At 34.7% G+C, this 14,697-nt stretch overlaps 1 protein-coding gene across 1 annotated transcript in view; it reads left to right on the top strand.

Annotated features, from left to right (window-relative positions):
* Positions 1 to 14,697, top strand: part of TOP1 (DNA topoisomerase I) — a 106,332-nt gene that overhangs the window by 62,476 nt on the left and 29,159 nt on the right. The window contains exons 5-8 of the mRNA XM_074292657.1: positions 710 to 765; positions 3,182 to 3,277; positions 5,203 to 5,278; positions 8,233 to 8,333. Of these exons, the coding sequence (XP_074148758.1) occupies positions 710 to 765; positions 3,182 to 3,277; positions 5,203 to 5,278; positions 8,233 to 8,333 (329 nt within the window). The remainder of the gene's footprint in view (positions 1 to 709; positions 766 to 3,181; positions 3,278 to 5,202; positions 5,279 to 8,232; positions 8,334 to 14,697) is intronic.

Raw genomic sequence — 14,697 nt, 5'->3', positions numbered from 1 at the left:
AGTGGGTCACTCCCCATTTTGTCCTGCTCTGCTTATGGTGTCTGTGAAATGGAAGAAATGGCATATACTCAAAGGTTTAATATCTTCATTTTAGCCTGAAACAAAACTCCCTTCCAAAGGGAGTTAGTATGATACAACTTTTGTTTCCCAATTAACTATATTGGTTTGTGGGAAATTTTATTCGTATATAGTCCTTGACTACCAAAGATTCTTATGTCTTAAAACCCCCACGAGCTTTTTTTTTTAACCATCTTATTCTTGCTACCCTCTAATCATGTTTCTTCATGACTTCTACTCCTTATCTACCCTGAACCTTTGAATGTAATGAGTTATATTCTTTGATAGAGAATTTACATATTCTATCACTCTCAAAAATTGAATCAACAAACAGGGTATTAGTGGGAAGACCATAGAACACCATATTACAGTCTCAGCTTTGCCACTTTCTGAGTCCAACTCAGTGAGCCTTAGTTTATACTCCTCTGTAAAATGAGGGGACTGGATTACCTGAACTCATCTAACTAATAAAATTCTATCATTTCAAGAAAACTTTGGAAAGTTCCTTAAAAAAAAAAAAGAAAAGCTAAAACCTACCTTGTGCTAAAAAGAATGTCTAAAGACTTACAACTTTATAATGATGGTTATATGAGAGATTCACTCAAACTGAAATAATTTGAGCTGCTGATCAGTTTGTATGTTTTCCTTACAGGGAAGACCATCTGGAGATGCAAAAATAAAGAAGGAGAAAGAAAATGGTTTTTCTAGGTAAGGAATCTTCATCGATTTATCTTTCAATATTGGTGTCTACTAGTTAATTGCCATGTTAGCAACATTGGGCTTAGAGACAGAGGAGACCTACTTGGTCTTTTGACAATTGCAATGGATGAAGAATTTAATTTGAGCCATTATTAACTCTTGTTCTATCAAACATTAGGAAGAGAGTAGCAATATGAACATACCTATAAGTTATTTTGAAGGGGCAATGGCTGGTAGGAAGTGATTGAAGCCTGGCTTTTTCTTCCCCCCAGAAGTGAATAGGAGGATGTGTGGCCTAATTTGAATAGGACAGCAAGGATATGTTGAACAAAAACCAATTATTAGCTTCCATTTTGCTCTTACTAGTGCTAGCCATTCATTATTACTACCAAGCTAAAATTTCTTCTCTCCTAGCAGTGACAAGAAACACCATTGAGATATTCCACTTTCTTTCACAGAATTTCATTATCAAATCTCAGGCTCTCAAGTCTTTGTTGTTTTCTCAAGTACTGTATGGAACTAGTCTTAATCTACCTCTATTTTATTGCATATTTAGGGGGAATATGACCTGTTAAGTACAGGAATTTTGTGGTTTTGTGGATAAGTAATTAAATTCTGCTTTCCTAAGATGGCAGTTTATTCCCTATAATAATCCTATAACATTGTTTCATTTTGCTGGAAAGGGCTATAGATATTCCTTTGCTGCTTCCAGCCAAGTGCTTTGAGTTTAATTCTTAAAACTTTAGTTTCATTTCTGAATATAAATCTTGTTTAGGACAATTTTGGTCAGTTCTGAGTCCCTCTAAGTAGAATTGACAGGTGCATAATTAAGTATAATTTAAAAAATTAAAATTAGGCATAATTTAAAAGTATTTTGTGAAAAATATAGAATAATAAGCTTAAGTTAAAAGGCAACTGCTCCTTGAACTAATTAGTGCTGGGACATTTTTATCTTAAGAGTATAACTGGGCTTTTCTGGGTCTAGTGTAGATTTAACCTTTTCTAAATAGTAGTAACAAAATTATTCAGTTCTAAATCATGGTCCTTTATTGTCTCTGATAAATTAGTATACCCAGGGTTCATTTTTAAAAAGCTGTAGTCTTCTGTACTTCTGTGAAAAAGAACAATCCAGTTTGTTTCTTATGGAGTACTTCCTTTAGGGTAGTTTTGTACATGTTTGCATATGTTTATTATTACCTGTGACTATTTTAAAATACCGTTTGCATTTAGCTTGTTTCTAAACATTGAGGTGTTCTGGCAAAGAACAATTGAAACTTTTCAACATTCAGGATTGTGGGTAGTGATTTCCTATTCTGTAACTATAAAAGTTGACAAAAAGGGGACAGCTAAGTGGCGCAGTGGATAGAGCACCAGACCTGAAGTCGGGAGGACCTGAGTTCAAATTTGGCCTCAGACACTTAACACCTCCCAGCTGTGTGACCCTGGGCAAGTTACTTTACTCCAGTTGCCTGGGGAAGGAAGGAGTTGACAAAAAGAATTTTCACAAGAAAGGGAGCTATTTTATGTAACTTTCCTTTATGTAAATGGAGATTTTGCTTTTGAAAACTGTCGTTAAAGCTTAGAATTATAGTGTTTTTTTACAAGAAGTAATAGTTTTTGAACAGTGTATCCACTTTAAGCTTTTTTCCCCTCAATAAGGTTTTATTTCTCCAAACAAATATAAAGATAGTTTTCAACATTCATTTTTGCAAGATTTTGCATTTCAGTTTTTTTTTTTTTTTTCCTATACCTTACCAAATACAGCAAGCAATCTATAAGAAAAATCAAATCAAAAGGGGGGAAAAACATGAGAGAGGATAATTTAAAAAAAAAAAAAATGAAAAGAAAAAAAAAAGCTAAAATACTATACTTTGATCCACATTTTGTTTCCCTAGTTCTCTCTTTAACAGAGAATGGCAGATGCCATTTTTCCATCCCCATTTTATTGGAATTGTCTTAGATCACCTCAAATGCTAATTTTAATGCTTTATCATATGTGCAATATTGAGGAAATTATTTCAGAGATGCAAAGATTTTTTGGAGTGTGTCTTTGGCACTGACTAGCTGATTGGCTATACCTTGTGACAGAAAGGATGGCACTGAATCCATCCACCCTAGTCTGGAATGAGTAAGCAATAAGGAAGAGGCTCCAGTTGATTTTAGCTTGAGTGATTTCTGGTGAGTAAGGGTATAACTAATCTAGATCTCAAGTGAGATGACTTAGCCCTTTATTCTAAAAAGTATAGATAAATTCAGATAACTAAAAGGACATATAAAGCAAGGGGAGATTTAATCTATTTCTGATGTAGAACTAGAGAATGTGAAGATCCAAATATATTCTGACAGTTATCTCTTAGTAGGAGGATTTCTGCCTTTTGTTCAGATAGTTCCAGTATTCCTAATAAGATTTATTAACTTTCCTTAGCCCTCCTCGTATTAAAGATGAACCAGATGATGATGGTTATTTTGCCTCACCTAAAGAAGATATCAAGCCTTTAAAGAGACCTCGAGAGGATGATGAGTGAGTAATTCTCATTTTGATTCATTGAGTAGAGAAGGGGATTGTTTCTGTTTAGAGAATAGCTGTCCAGAAGAGTCGATACAATACTTGATTGCATAGTATATAATTTGAAACTTCATTAATTTGAGTAATTCAGAATTTGGATTCAATGGATAAAATTAGATGGTTTTCCTTCTTTGGAGTAAAAGATTTATTGAGCTTAAAAGAACAGTGCAAAAAAAACAAACAGAATATTTAAACTGCTGATCAAAAGAAAGTTTGAGTATCTTTGAAATGCTTATTACTCAAAACCAGTTGATATATTAATTATATATGGTGTTCCAAACTATTCCTTAAAACAGTTCCCCAAGAAGTAGTTACTTTGAGGCAATCCTTTGTAAGTTGGGTTTTATTCAGCATAAATACTTGATACACACAGAAATTATCAAAATTACACTTTTTTCAGATATTCTATACTTCAAACTAGCTCATTCTCCTTTCCTTATATTGTTGAACATTAATTGTTTATTTCATTTATGTACCAATTACTTACTGTGCTTCCAAAAATAGAGCAAGGATTCACAGGACACAGATAAGAGGAAATAGGTTCAGGAGCTAGCTATAATAGTGAAGATTTGAGGTCAGTCAGACATCCCTTTGAGTCAGCAAGCATTTAAGTGCCTATTATGTGACAGATACTGTGTCAGACACTAGGGATACTAAGAACACTTCTTCGTACCCTCTCTTTCTACCATTGCCCCCTTCTCACCCATCAGGCTCTCCCTTCCATACACAAGTCTCTGCTCTCAAACAGCCCGTAGTGAGGTAGAAAAGCACCATGCAAACAGCTATGTACAAACAATATAGATATGGTAAATGGAATTTTAAGCAGCAGAGAGAAGGCACTAACATTGAGGGGGATCAAGAAAACCTTGTAGAAGGTAGGATTTTAGTTGTAATTTGGAGGAATTCAGGAATTGGAAAGGAAAGGGGAATGGAAAGCATCCTAGGCATATGAGACAAAGTTTTAAAAAATCAAGTGTTCATATCTGTTAAAAATTCATAAGATTCGGGCTTTAAATGAATGGCTGGTGGAGTGTTTTAGTAAGAAAAGTAGTAGATCAATTTAAATTCACTGTTTATTCAATAAGAGAACAAGCTATTTTCCTTTTCACCATAGCTTTTCACAGTGTTGTCATAATTTTAGTTTCTAAACTGTCATTGTACACTCACTCTTCTGGAACTAGAGGTAGCTAGGTGGTGCAATGGATAGATCACTGGGCCTGGAATTGGGAGTTCAAATCCTGCTTCAGACACTCACCAGTAGCCCCAACTCTGAGCAAGTTACTTAACCCCTGTTTGCCTCAATTTCCTTTCATTATAAAACGGGGTGATTACGAGTACCTTCTTCACAGAGCTGTTATGAGGATGAAATGAGATAATATTTGTAAAAAACATTTAGCACAACAAGAGAACCATATGGATCTGCACACATATATTGTATCTAAGATATACTTTAACATGTTTAACATGTATGAGACTTCCTGTCATCTAGGGGAGGGGTGGAGGAAGGGAAGGGAAAAATTGGGACAGAAGTGAGTGGAAGGGACAACGTTGTAAAAATTACCCATGCATATGTTCTGTCAATAAAAGCTATATTTAAAAAAAATCATTTAATACAATACCTGGTACATAGGAAGCAATATATAAATGCTTATTTTCTTTCTCGTCATCTAGAGGAATTAATTTTATACCATGCCTACAAGTCTTCTTTTTGACTGTAACTTTTCTATATATCTTTTGTATCTATTTTTCTATCTGTAACTTGATCTTACAATTTCATCTTCATTGCATTCCCATCTGTGGGCTTTTCATTCTTATGGTTAAGAACAAAAGAGCAGTTGATTTATACATAAGTACTTTTTTTCTCCCCTGCTATTCTCTAGTGCTGATTATAAACCCAAGAAAATAAAAACAGAAGATATCAAGAAGGTGAAGAAGCGGAAACCAGAGGAAGAGGAGGTTAGTAAGAAAAATGGAATAGGACTTCTGGTTTGGAATTGACTTCTGTAGCTCATAATCGTCAGAGAGCTTCTGAATCTGCTCTGGAGACAGCACTGTGCAACAGAGTGGGTTCAGGGTCTGGTATGTGAGGCCCTGGCTCTGCCATTTGTTGCCTTCAGCCTCTTTGGCAAAATCTTTTGGTACTTCTGTGGACCTCAGGTACCTCAGATGTAAATTGGTGTTGATGGTCTTTAAAGATTTCTCCCAGCTCTTAAGTATATCATCTTATGATGTAAAAGCAACCTTAGGGGGAAAAAAATTCCTTTGTGGACCCAAGTGTGAAGAGAGTGAAGTCTTAAGACATTCCCCATCATAGAGTGAATATACTAAATTTACCACTTCCCTCTCCCAAAAAAGAATGCTACTTAGTTCAGATATACTCAATCAAATCCTGGCTAAATGATTCCTAGTTTATTTTTCTGGGAATCTTGGAATTCCTATCCTTTGAAATTCATTACTTTTCTAGGAAATTGCTGGGATGGTCTTGCCATTTTCCCCTATCCCCCTGTATGTTGAGCTATTCAGGTATGAGGTTTATTCTGTGAAGGATAAAGGGGTATTTAAAACTATTGTGCTTGACCTTCCCTCTTCAGTCTACTGGTTCCCCTCACCCTGAGGATTCAAGAAAATTGTTAATTCTTACCCTAGTTAGAGATCTTTTAGAGCAAAGCAGCTAGATGGAATTGGTCTCCACTTAATGTTAAATTAAGCCTTGCTGGCTGATATTTTCCAGCTCAACCTCAATTCCTATAATGTGAATAGTCCATTATTATTTTTAAAAGAGACTGTCTTCACTTTTTTATTTCATTCCAGTCCTGCTATTCATTTTTTATCAGACAAAATGTTTTCTTAATCTTTATTCAGCTCTGTGGAAGTAAACAGTAATAGAAAGGAAAGAAAAGGGGATAATAGACTTTCTTATACTTAGCTAGTTTATTAGCTACTACTTAGAGGAAAGGAAAACATTAGCTGTGAATATTGTTGAGCCTTTCTTTTTGGAAGGGAATGTTAGAGTGTACAATAATAACAGGAAAGTTAGCTTTTGATTTTGAAAAGTCATGAGAGTCAACCAATGACTTAGAAGTGAAGACATTAAATAATAGTGAGTTTTATAAAACCATCTAAAAGAAAGAATGAGATCATAACATCATAGATTGGAAGTTGAAGAAATCTTTAGGGGGCATCTAGTCCAATCCCCTTAAACTGAATTTTTAATAAACCCTTCTAGGAACAGTAGTGAGTAAACAGGTCCAGAAAGGTTATGAGAATACATTTCTCAGTTCCCTGGTTTTCAAAGCCTTCTTTTGATGACTACTTTCCTGTTCCTGGCAGTAGTACAAGTTGTGGCAGCCAAGTCTAAGGAATTCAGAATAGTCTTGAGTGGTGATTCATGATAGCCAATCATTGTGCTTTTATATATAGGTAACTGGCATAAGCCAATCTAGAAAGGAATGTGCAGCTTAAGTCCAAGACTTTGCTCTTGCTTTAGTGTTCTGTACACTGACTTTATAGTACTAACTGTTCCACCAAGAGGATTGTATACTTGAGTCCTTTAAAGCAAGATAAGCCATCTTTGAGATTGAAGGTATGGTTGTGGATAATAGATACCTTAGTTAAACCCTTTCAAAAAGATATTTAATTGTCTTTTTTATTGTCCCATCCTATCTCTTTTCAGCCTTTACTTACCCTTTTCTTGCTGATCTCCATTCTTCCAAACAAATAAATACATAAGATATTAAGACAGAGGGACTGTATCAGACAAGGACCAGGGCAGGGCAGGGAACTCAAATACCAATTTAAACTTAAATTTATACTTTTTCCAATCTGAAAATTACCCAGAAGTCTCTTACTGTTTTTCCCATTTTGAGATTTGAAAGTGATACTGTAGCTAGTAGTTTACTGATCTGAACATCTGCATAGGTTTTCAGAAGCTATTAAGAGAATGATTTGACTGAACTGTATTTCCTTTTCTTTTATCTTGTTTTTGTTTAAATGGTAATCCTTGTCATTTAAATAAACTCAGGATTCTCATCTGTTTTCATGAACCACATCTTCTTTTTTGAAAATTTCATACACTCTTCCAGTAGGATTTAAATGCACATGAATAAATGCTGAAATATTGTTGTCTGTGAGGTATCTAAAACATATGCAAAAACTTAATTTTCCTGAGAGTAAGAAAAGATCCTAAATATATTAACATGTAAAATACATGATATTTTGTTTCTTTATATTCAAAAGGCCTTCTTACTTTAAAGAAAATGGCATTTTTACAATGATCATACATGTTCTGTCTGGTTATGTTATTTTTCATCAAAAGTTTCAGTGAGCTTCTGCTATTTATATTTACTGTTGGATCACTACCATTTTAACACTATTGCCTGAGATTGGTGTATTCATGAAAAATGGGGCAAAGTGGAGCCAATTTAACCTTGAAAAAAAGCCCAATAAAGAAATGAATAAGCTTTTTAGGTCTCTCTAGCCACATTATGTTGATTTTGCTACCTCATTTTTAATATAATTTCAAGTAATTACCTTTTGATAGTGGTAATATATTACTTCCCCCCAGGTCAGTTGTGAGAACATTGAACCACATAAATACTTAGATTGCTAGTGATAGAAGTCCTTGAGAACAAGGTATAGTCGAGTAAAAAAGTACATTTCCCTGAGCTATCTTCCTTTTGTAAAGAACTACTAATATCTTCATTCTTCACCTTGGCTTTCTCCTTGTACCATGGGGAGGACTTAGTAATGTCCAAAATTCCTTTTGATTTAGACATGCTGTGAAGGCAGTCTTTAACATTCAGATCCCCAACCCTTCAAGAAATTTTGTATGTGAGTACGGTACAGTTTATGCTGACTCTTAAGTAGTTTCCTTCCATGACTTAGCACTTTTCTCTTAACTGTTCTCTTAGGACAACAAAGCAAAAAAAATCAAGAACAAAGATAAGAAACTTCCTGAACCAGATAACAAGCGGAAGAAGCCCAAGAAAGAGGAGGAGCAAAAATGGAAATGGTAACATGTCATCACTGGGTTAAAATTTTAGCAGTTTATTATCTAATTTAGTCTAATTAGGAAGTTCACTTTTGTGGTAATAATGTAGAAAATATGTGCTCCTCTAAAACAGTTTTCTTTGAAATAAGGTCGGTTTTTTTTTTTTTCCCCCCCTAAAGGAGATTTCTTAGGTTGCCTTTAGCAGCTTTAGATTAGATGTGGGTAGGAGGAGAAGAGTTCCAGGTTGGAATATATAGCTTGGCAGAACTTAGCACTCTCACTGCCCAGACAAAGGAAGAGCTCTTGGAGAGTGATTTAGAGTCTGGGTGACAGCAGGGAGGGGATCACTGATAATGAAGTTTAAGGTGGCAGGAACAGAAGAGGCCCTAGTCAGATGAATAAGCACTAGCACTTGTCTGGCAAAAGGGAAAAAGCTATGCAGTCACAGGGAAAGGAGTTTCTCAAATGAGCTCAGAAAGCAAAGGGATTTGGGGCCTCTCCTGCCATATTATTAGAAAGCACAAAACAAAAAAGCTCTTCTGTTTATTTCCCTGTGGTTTTGGTTAGTAAAAGTTTTGATCTCGTTATCTTGTCAGTGAAGATGCCCATCTCCTCCATTTGATTAATTCAAGGTATATTCTAACTTGAGCATATTTCTAGTTTCTGAAAATTGACTGTTATGATTCTTGTTCATGATTCCTTTCTTCTCTTCCCATTGATATCTGTGTATATTAGTTCCCAAAGAGAGGCCTTTTAACATGGGGAATATTTCATAAGTAGAGTAACATTTCCTTATATTGTGAAGCTACCTTACAATTGAATGTTTAAATCTTTATTAGGTGATGTGTTATCTTTTTTTGGATACTGTAGTGTTACTTTTAACTAATCATTTGTACTTTGAATTCACATGACAATAGCTGCTGTCTTTGAAGATTTTTCTTTCTTTCTTTTTTTTTTTTTTGTTTTTTAAGAAAATTTAGTTAACTCTAGTCATAGTATGCACTTTAACCAAAAATTGAATGTGTGAGTAATCGTGGGTCATGGATCAAGAGATGAATAGTTTTTACAATGTTGTTAAATGCATGTTTCCTTCTAAACCCCAATTTCTTAACTTCCCTGAAATGGATTGAAGCTTAAGTATTTTTTGCATCCATACCTTGCATTTTTTGAAGATATGATGAATTCACTCAGAGATAAAGAGTTTTTATTTTCTTCTATCACTGTAGAAGTACTTTGCTCTGTATTTAAAAATTCAGTTCAGCTTTTTGAAAAATATTTATTAATATATCTTATTTTTATATCACCTTTCAGTCTTGTTTTCAGTTCCCTTGACCATAGTGTTACTTATTGGCAACTTCTAATCGTGGAACTTAGATGATCAAGTCTTCCTTTTTTTTTTCCCTACTGCTTCCCCTTACTTGCTATCTAAAATCATCTTGCTTCAGCTTTGAAAAACTCATTTCTTCTAATAGTCTTAATTAAAAGCAGAACTAAGTGGCTTGATAAGAGATCTTAAGTCTCTTTCTAACTTGTCTTTGAAGAGTCTCTGTCTAACTTATACACGAGCCAGACTGTCTTTAATCTTTCTTTTTCTTCACTATGGATCACTGTGGTCTCCAAGGCTCCTTAAAGTTGGCTGTCCCAGATATGAAGGTGATTTGCTACATTTTGAAAGTCTGACTTGTCAGGTATTCTTTTTTTCCCCCTTTATACTTCTAAGCAGTAGCAATCTCCCAGGCTGAGGATGCTTGCTTGCTCTTCTAAATTGACTTACATCTTACATCTTGTAATTTCTTTAGAGGGCAGAACTTAAAAGTTCTCAGGGCATTTTGTATTCCTTTCAAGTCAGTTCTTAGAATGTCCCCAGTCAGTTTTTGTTTCTTCAAATACTTGTCATTGAGAGGCTTTGTTTGTCATGCATGAATATTACTTTTCCCATTTCAGTGCATTTGTTGTACTGACTAATATCCCACAGTTCTATCCCAAAACACCTCTAATTGTTCAAACTGCATAAAGTGACAGTAGAGGGATATGGTTATTCTCTTCTGAATAATTAAAATGTTTAAGATTGATTTTCTAATCTGGTTCATGTACTTCTTTGTTAAACTCACATCCTTGAAAAAACTCCAGCTGTTTTCTGACTTTGTCCTTGAAGCTATGACTTCCAAAATCAACCTACCCACCTACTTTGAACTATCTGGAACATCCGAATAAACTTCTTATGTTCCCTCCATATGCAGACTATCTCTTTGAGGTATTTGTCTCAGTCTGTTGGACCTCAATAAGCTTGGCATTCTAGATATTTCTCAGTTCAGCTGTAACACTGGACTGGGAAGGTGAAACAGGGCAGGAAACTAGCTGTGTTCTTGTATGAGCTATTCCTGTGTGGGATGCGAGAGGGCAGCTTTCACAGCCGTAGCTGCTGGGAGATGCTGTGGAGCAAGTGGGCCTTTGGGTGGCAGGGTCTTTTGTTAGGAAGGAAGGAAATCCAAGGATGGCAGAAATCCAGTCCTATCCGAGGGAACTGACCTTTACACTGGTGGTTTTGGAGATAGGAGGTGGGATTGTAGAGAATAGTGTTTTGTCTTGGAGCAGGTATTTTGGTTCAGATGGGATTTTGGGGTGTGGGTGGGTAGGAGATTGGGGAAGACTTTAGCCACTTCCTCCTAACTGAAACTCTGCATAAAAGAGAAGGCTCTACATTCTGTTCTTTCCTGACCAGAAACAAACTAAAAGCACTGGGCAATCACTGGCAAAATTGGTGTTGTATTGTACTTTCCTTGAGTTTTTAGGGATCCTTCTGAAATGAGGTGCTACAAGTTGACCCCATATGACTTTCTCTAATCTTATTTAAGAACCAATAGCTATATAACTTATGGCATTTGGGGAAGAGTGAGATTGAGGTAGTTGGGAAAAAAAAACCTAGCTCACTATTTTTGGTGATTAAGGCTCATAAAAACAAATAGAATTTAGTATTAATAAAGCAATTTTTTTTTTTCCATCAATTTTACTTTGAATTCTCTCAACACAAATCAGACTTTTTAGCATAAAGTACTGTAGTGTTTTGATTTTCTCCTTGTTTATTCATCCCAGAAAAAGAAACATAGTTTGCCTGTACAAACTCTATTCTAACTATTCCTATTTATTGAGAATGGTTGATTTATACTATAGATGGGACAGACTTACTGAAACCACAGAGAGCAGGATACCATTCTGTATTTTCTTTTTATTGTACGTCATAGGTAAGAGGCAGGAGATGAATACTCTCTTGCTGGTGGTTAGGTTATGAGAAGAAAAAAAAACAAGTAAGATGCTTCTATCATTTAACCTTTGGGAACAGTCTCAAGTACCTCATGGAATGTAGTTACAAGTGGGAAAAGAGGTTATCACAAGACCCCAGCCCCTCTGTTGTTTCCTTACTCTCTACACGTACCTACTTTTTTACTGGCTCATCCAGGAGATGAAAAAGCAACATCATTGACATATTTCTAAAGAACACATTTTCCCTTTTTTCTTTTCAATACTATTTTATTTTTCCAAATATGTAAAGATAATTTCAATATTCATTTTTGTAAAACTTTGCATTCCAAATTTTTCTTCCTTCCTCCCTTCCCTCCCCCTTCCCCAAGACAACAAGCAATATGATATAGGTTAAATATATGCTGTCCTTTTAAACATATTTCCATTTTTGTCATGTTGTGCAAGAAAAATCAAACCAAAAGGGGAAAAAAAACATGAAAGAGAAAAAACAAAAAGGTGAAAATACTATGCCATATTCCACATTCAGTCTCCATATCTCTCTCTCTGGATATGATAGGCATTTTCCATTCCAAGTCTATTAGAATTTCCTTGAATCACCACATTGTTGAAAAGAGCCAAGTACTTCACAGTTAATCATCACATAACCTTATTGTTATTGTACACAGTCTTCTCCTGGGTCTGCTCACTTCACTCATCATTAGTTAATGTAAATCTTTCCAGGCTTTTCTGAAATCAGCCTACTCATCATTTCTTACAAAATAATAATAAATAAAGAACATGTTTTCCTAAAGAAATGTTGCACATGTATTTGGTTTTCTTTTTATTATTATTATTATGATTATTATTTTCTATAGTAAAAGAGTGGGGAGGAAATGGAGAGAAAAAAGATTTTTTTTTTTTTTAATGGAAGCGTTTTAAAAATTTTATTTAAAAAACGTTAATTGACTAAGCTCCCAAGCATGTGTGCAAAAATGTGTTTAATCTATTCTTCAGTACTCCCAAAGATTTGTAGTTTAGTTTAGTATGGGTACCCCCTCCACTGACATATCACAGTCCTCCCCCCAAAAAAATTTAGTGGCTGGTCTCTAAAAATCTCTGTGGCCAAAAACTTCATTAATCATGTAGCCATCCTGGTAGTGAGCTTCTTTGAACTTAGCTGTACTGGTCCTTAGACAAACACCTCATACTCTTAACTCTGTACCTGCAATTTCCAGCTTGGTAGAACCTGCTAGGCCTTATACAATGCACACAAAAGACTTTTAAGAAACCTGGGTCGCCTCCATACCAAGAGAAGGCTTCATGTTAAGAGTTTTATTTGTAATGTAGAAATGTGGATATCTATAGCAGGATTGTTTAACAATTTTACATTATAAGTACTTGCTATTTTCAATTATACATTAAATAAATAACCCTTTGGGCTAACCTGGAAATATTACTACTATTTATGATAACATTAACAAACTAAAATCCTAAAATGAACATCTATAATTTGGGAGCTTCCTATATTTTACTTCTGATATCCCTTCTAGACAGAGCCACAAACAACTTTTTTTTTTTTTTAAGGCAAAGAAAAACTTAGTGATATTTGAAATTATTCTCATCTGAAATATTACTAGTTTAGAGCTCTATTGAGAGTTTTGAGTTTCTCATAATAAATAAAAGATGATCATAATATAGGGAGGGAAGAGTCTTACTTATTAAAATGGCCAGGATTTTATGGATGCTATAGAAATGATATTATGCTCAAAGATCCATTTAGCATTGATATTCACATAAAATTGTAAGAACTAACTTCCCTGTAACTGATCAATCCCTTGTACTGTTGTGTATTTTTTTTTTTTCTTTAACCAAGCATTCTCTTATTTTCATCTCTTAAACCTTTCTGATAATCCTCACTGTAAAATTTCATTAAGAATAATTTGGAACTGTTTTGTCAGGAAACTTAAAACAAGAAGTCTAGCATACCATCCCTGAATAATGATTTTATTTTCAGAGCAAGAGATATTGATCCTATGACAGTAACCTCTGTAAATTCTGTTCTCAAATCCTCCTGCTAATAAGACAGAACTAACTAGTGTCTGATGGCCCTGAGTGACTCCATTACAATTAGAGAATAGAAAGGGCCTCAGATAGGCAAAATGAAATAGGGATAATTGTATTTGAACAAAACAGTAGGTCCTGAGATAGCTGGGCCACATAGAAGCTGATATAAAGTAGAAAACTAGATTTTTAGAGATTGGGGAAATTCTGTGGGGTTTTTTTGGAGCAAGCATTCTTTTTTTCTTGTCATGTCTATTCACCATCAACACAGAGCAAGGAAAAAAACAATTGATTGGCATTCTCATGTTTTTTAGTGGGAAGAACACTAAACTTAGAGTCAGAAGACCTGGCTTCTAGTCCCAGTTCTTCTATTAATTTGCTCTTTTTCCTCAACTATTCCAGGCCATAGTTTTTCAATCTATGCAATGCTGGGACTCAGAGTAAGATGAGGTATAAGGTTCCTTTTAACTCTTTTAAGTCCTGCAATGCTATGACCCTAATAGCACTACAATTATATGATTTGAATACTAGTTGTATTTCTTTGACTTGATGTTAATGTTGCTGTTATTATATAATATGTATTGTTTTATGTGTCCAAACTGATTAAAATTTCAGAATAGTAAGATAAAAATGGCATATTAACTTTTTTCCTTTGAAAAAGGTAAAGGTGAAAATAGCATTGGAGAAGCCTGAATATTCATTATGAGGTTTTATGGTTTTAAGTGGGGAGAGAAATTTCCAAATCTTAATGGTTGTTTATTGGTGAGATAAAACTTTGCCTTTTTTAATAGTGCTTTAAAAGGCCAAGTGAATTGATAATGACAAGGGCATTTAATTTGCTGACTTCGCTAGATGCATCCCACATTTTGGAATTGATTGATACATCTTCATTCCCCAAATAAATCATGCTTTTTTACTGAGCTCCTTATACTTACTATCATAATCATCTGGTTTTTCAGATTGAGGGACAAACTTTGGATACACAATTGGAATTTCAGAACTATCCTAATCAACCAAGTAGACTATAGGTTCCTTGACATTTGATGGGTGATGTTACGCAAGGTGATTGCTAATATAGGTTGCC

This window comes from Sminthopsis crassicaudata, chromosome 2 (genome assembly GCF_048593235.1).
Source record: "Sminthopsis crassicaudata isolate SCR6 chromosome 2, ASM4859323v1, whole genome shotgun sequence".
Lineage (NCBI taxonomy): Eukaryota > Metazoa > Chordata > Mammalia > Dasyuromorphia > Dasyuridae > Sminthopsis > Sminthopsis crassicaudata.
The sequence above is the reverse complement of the archived record's forward strand: the minus strand, read 5'-3'. Positions and strand labels throughout refer to the sequence as shown.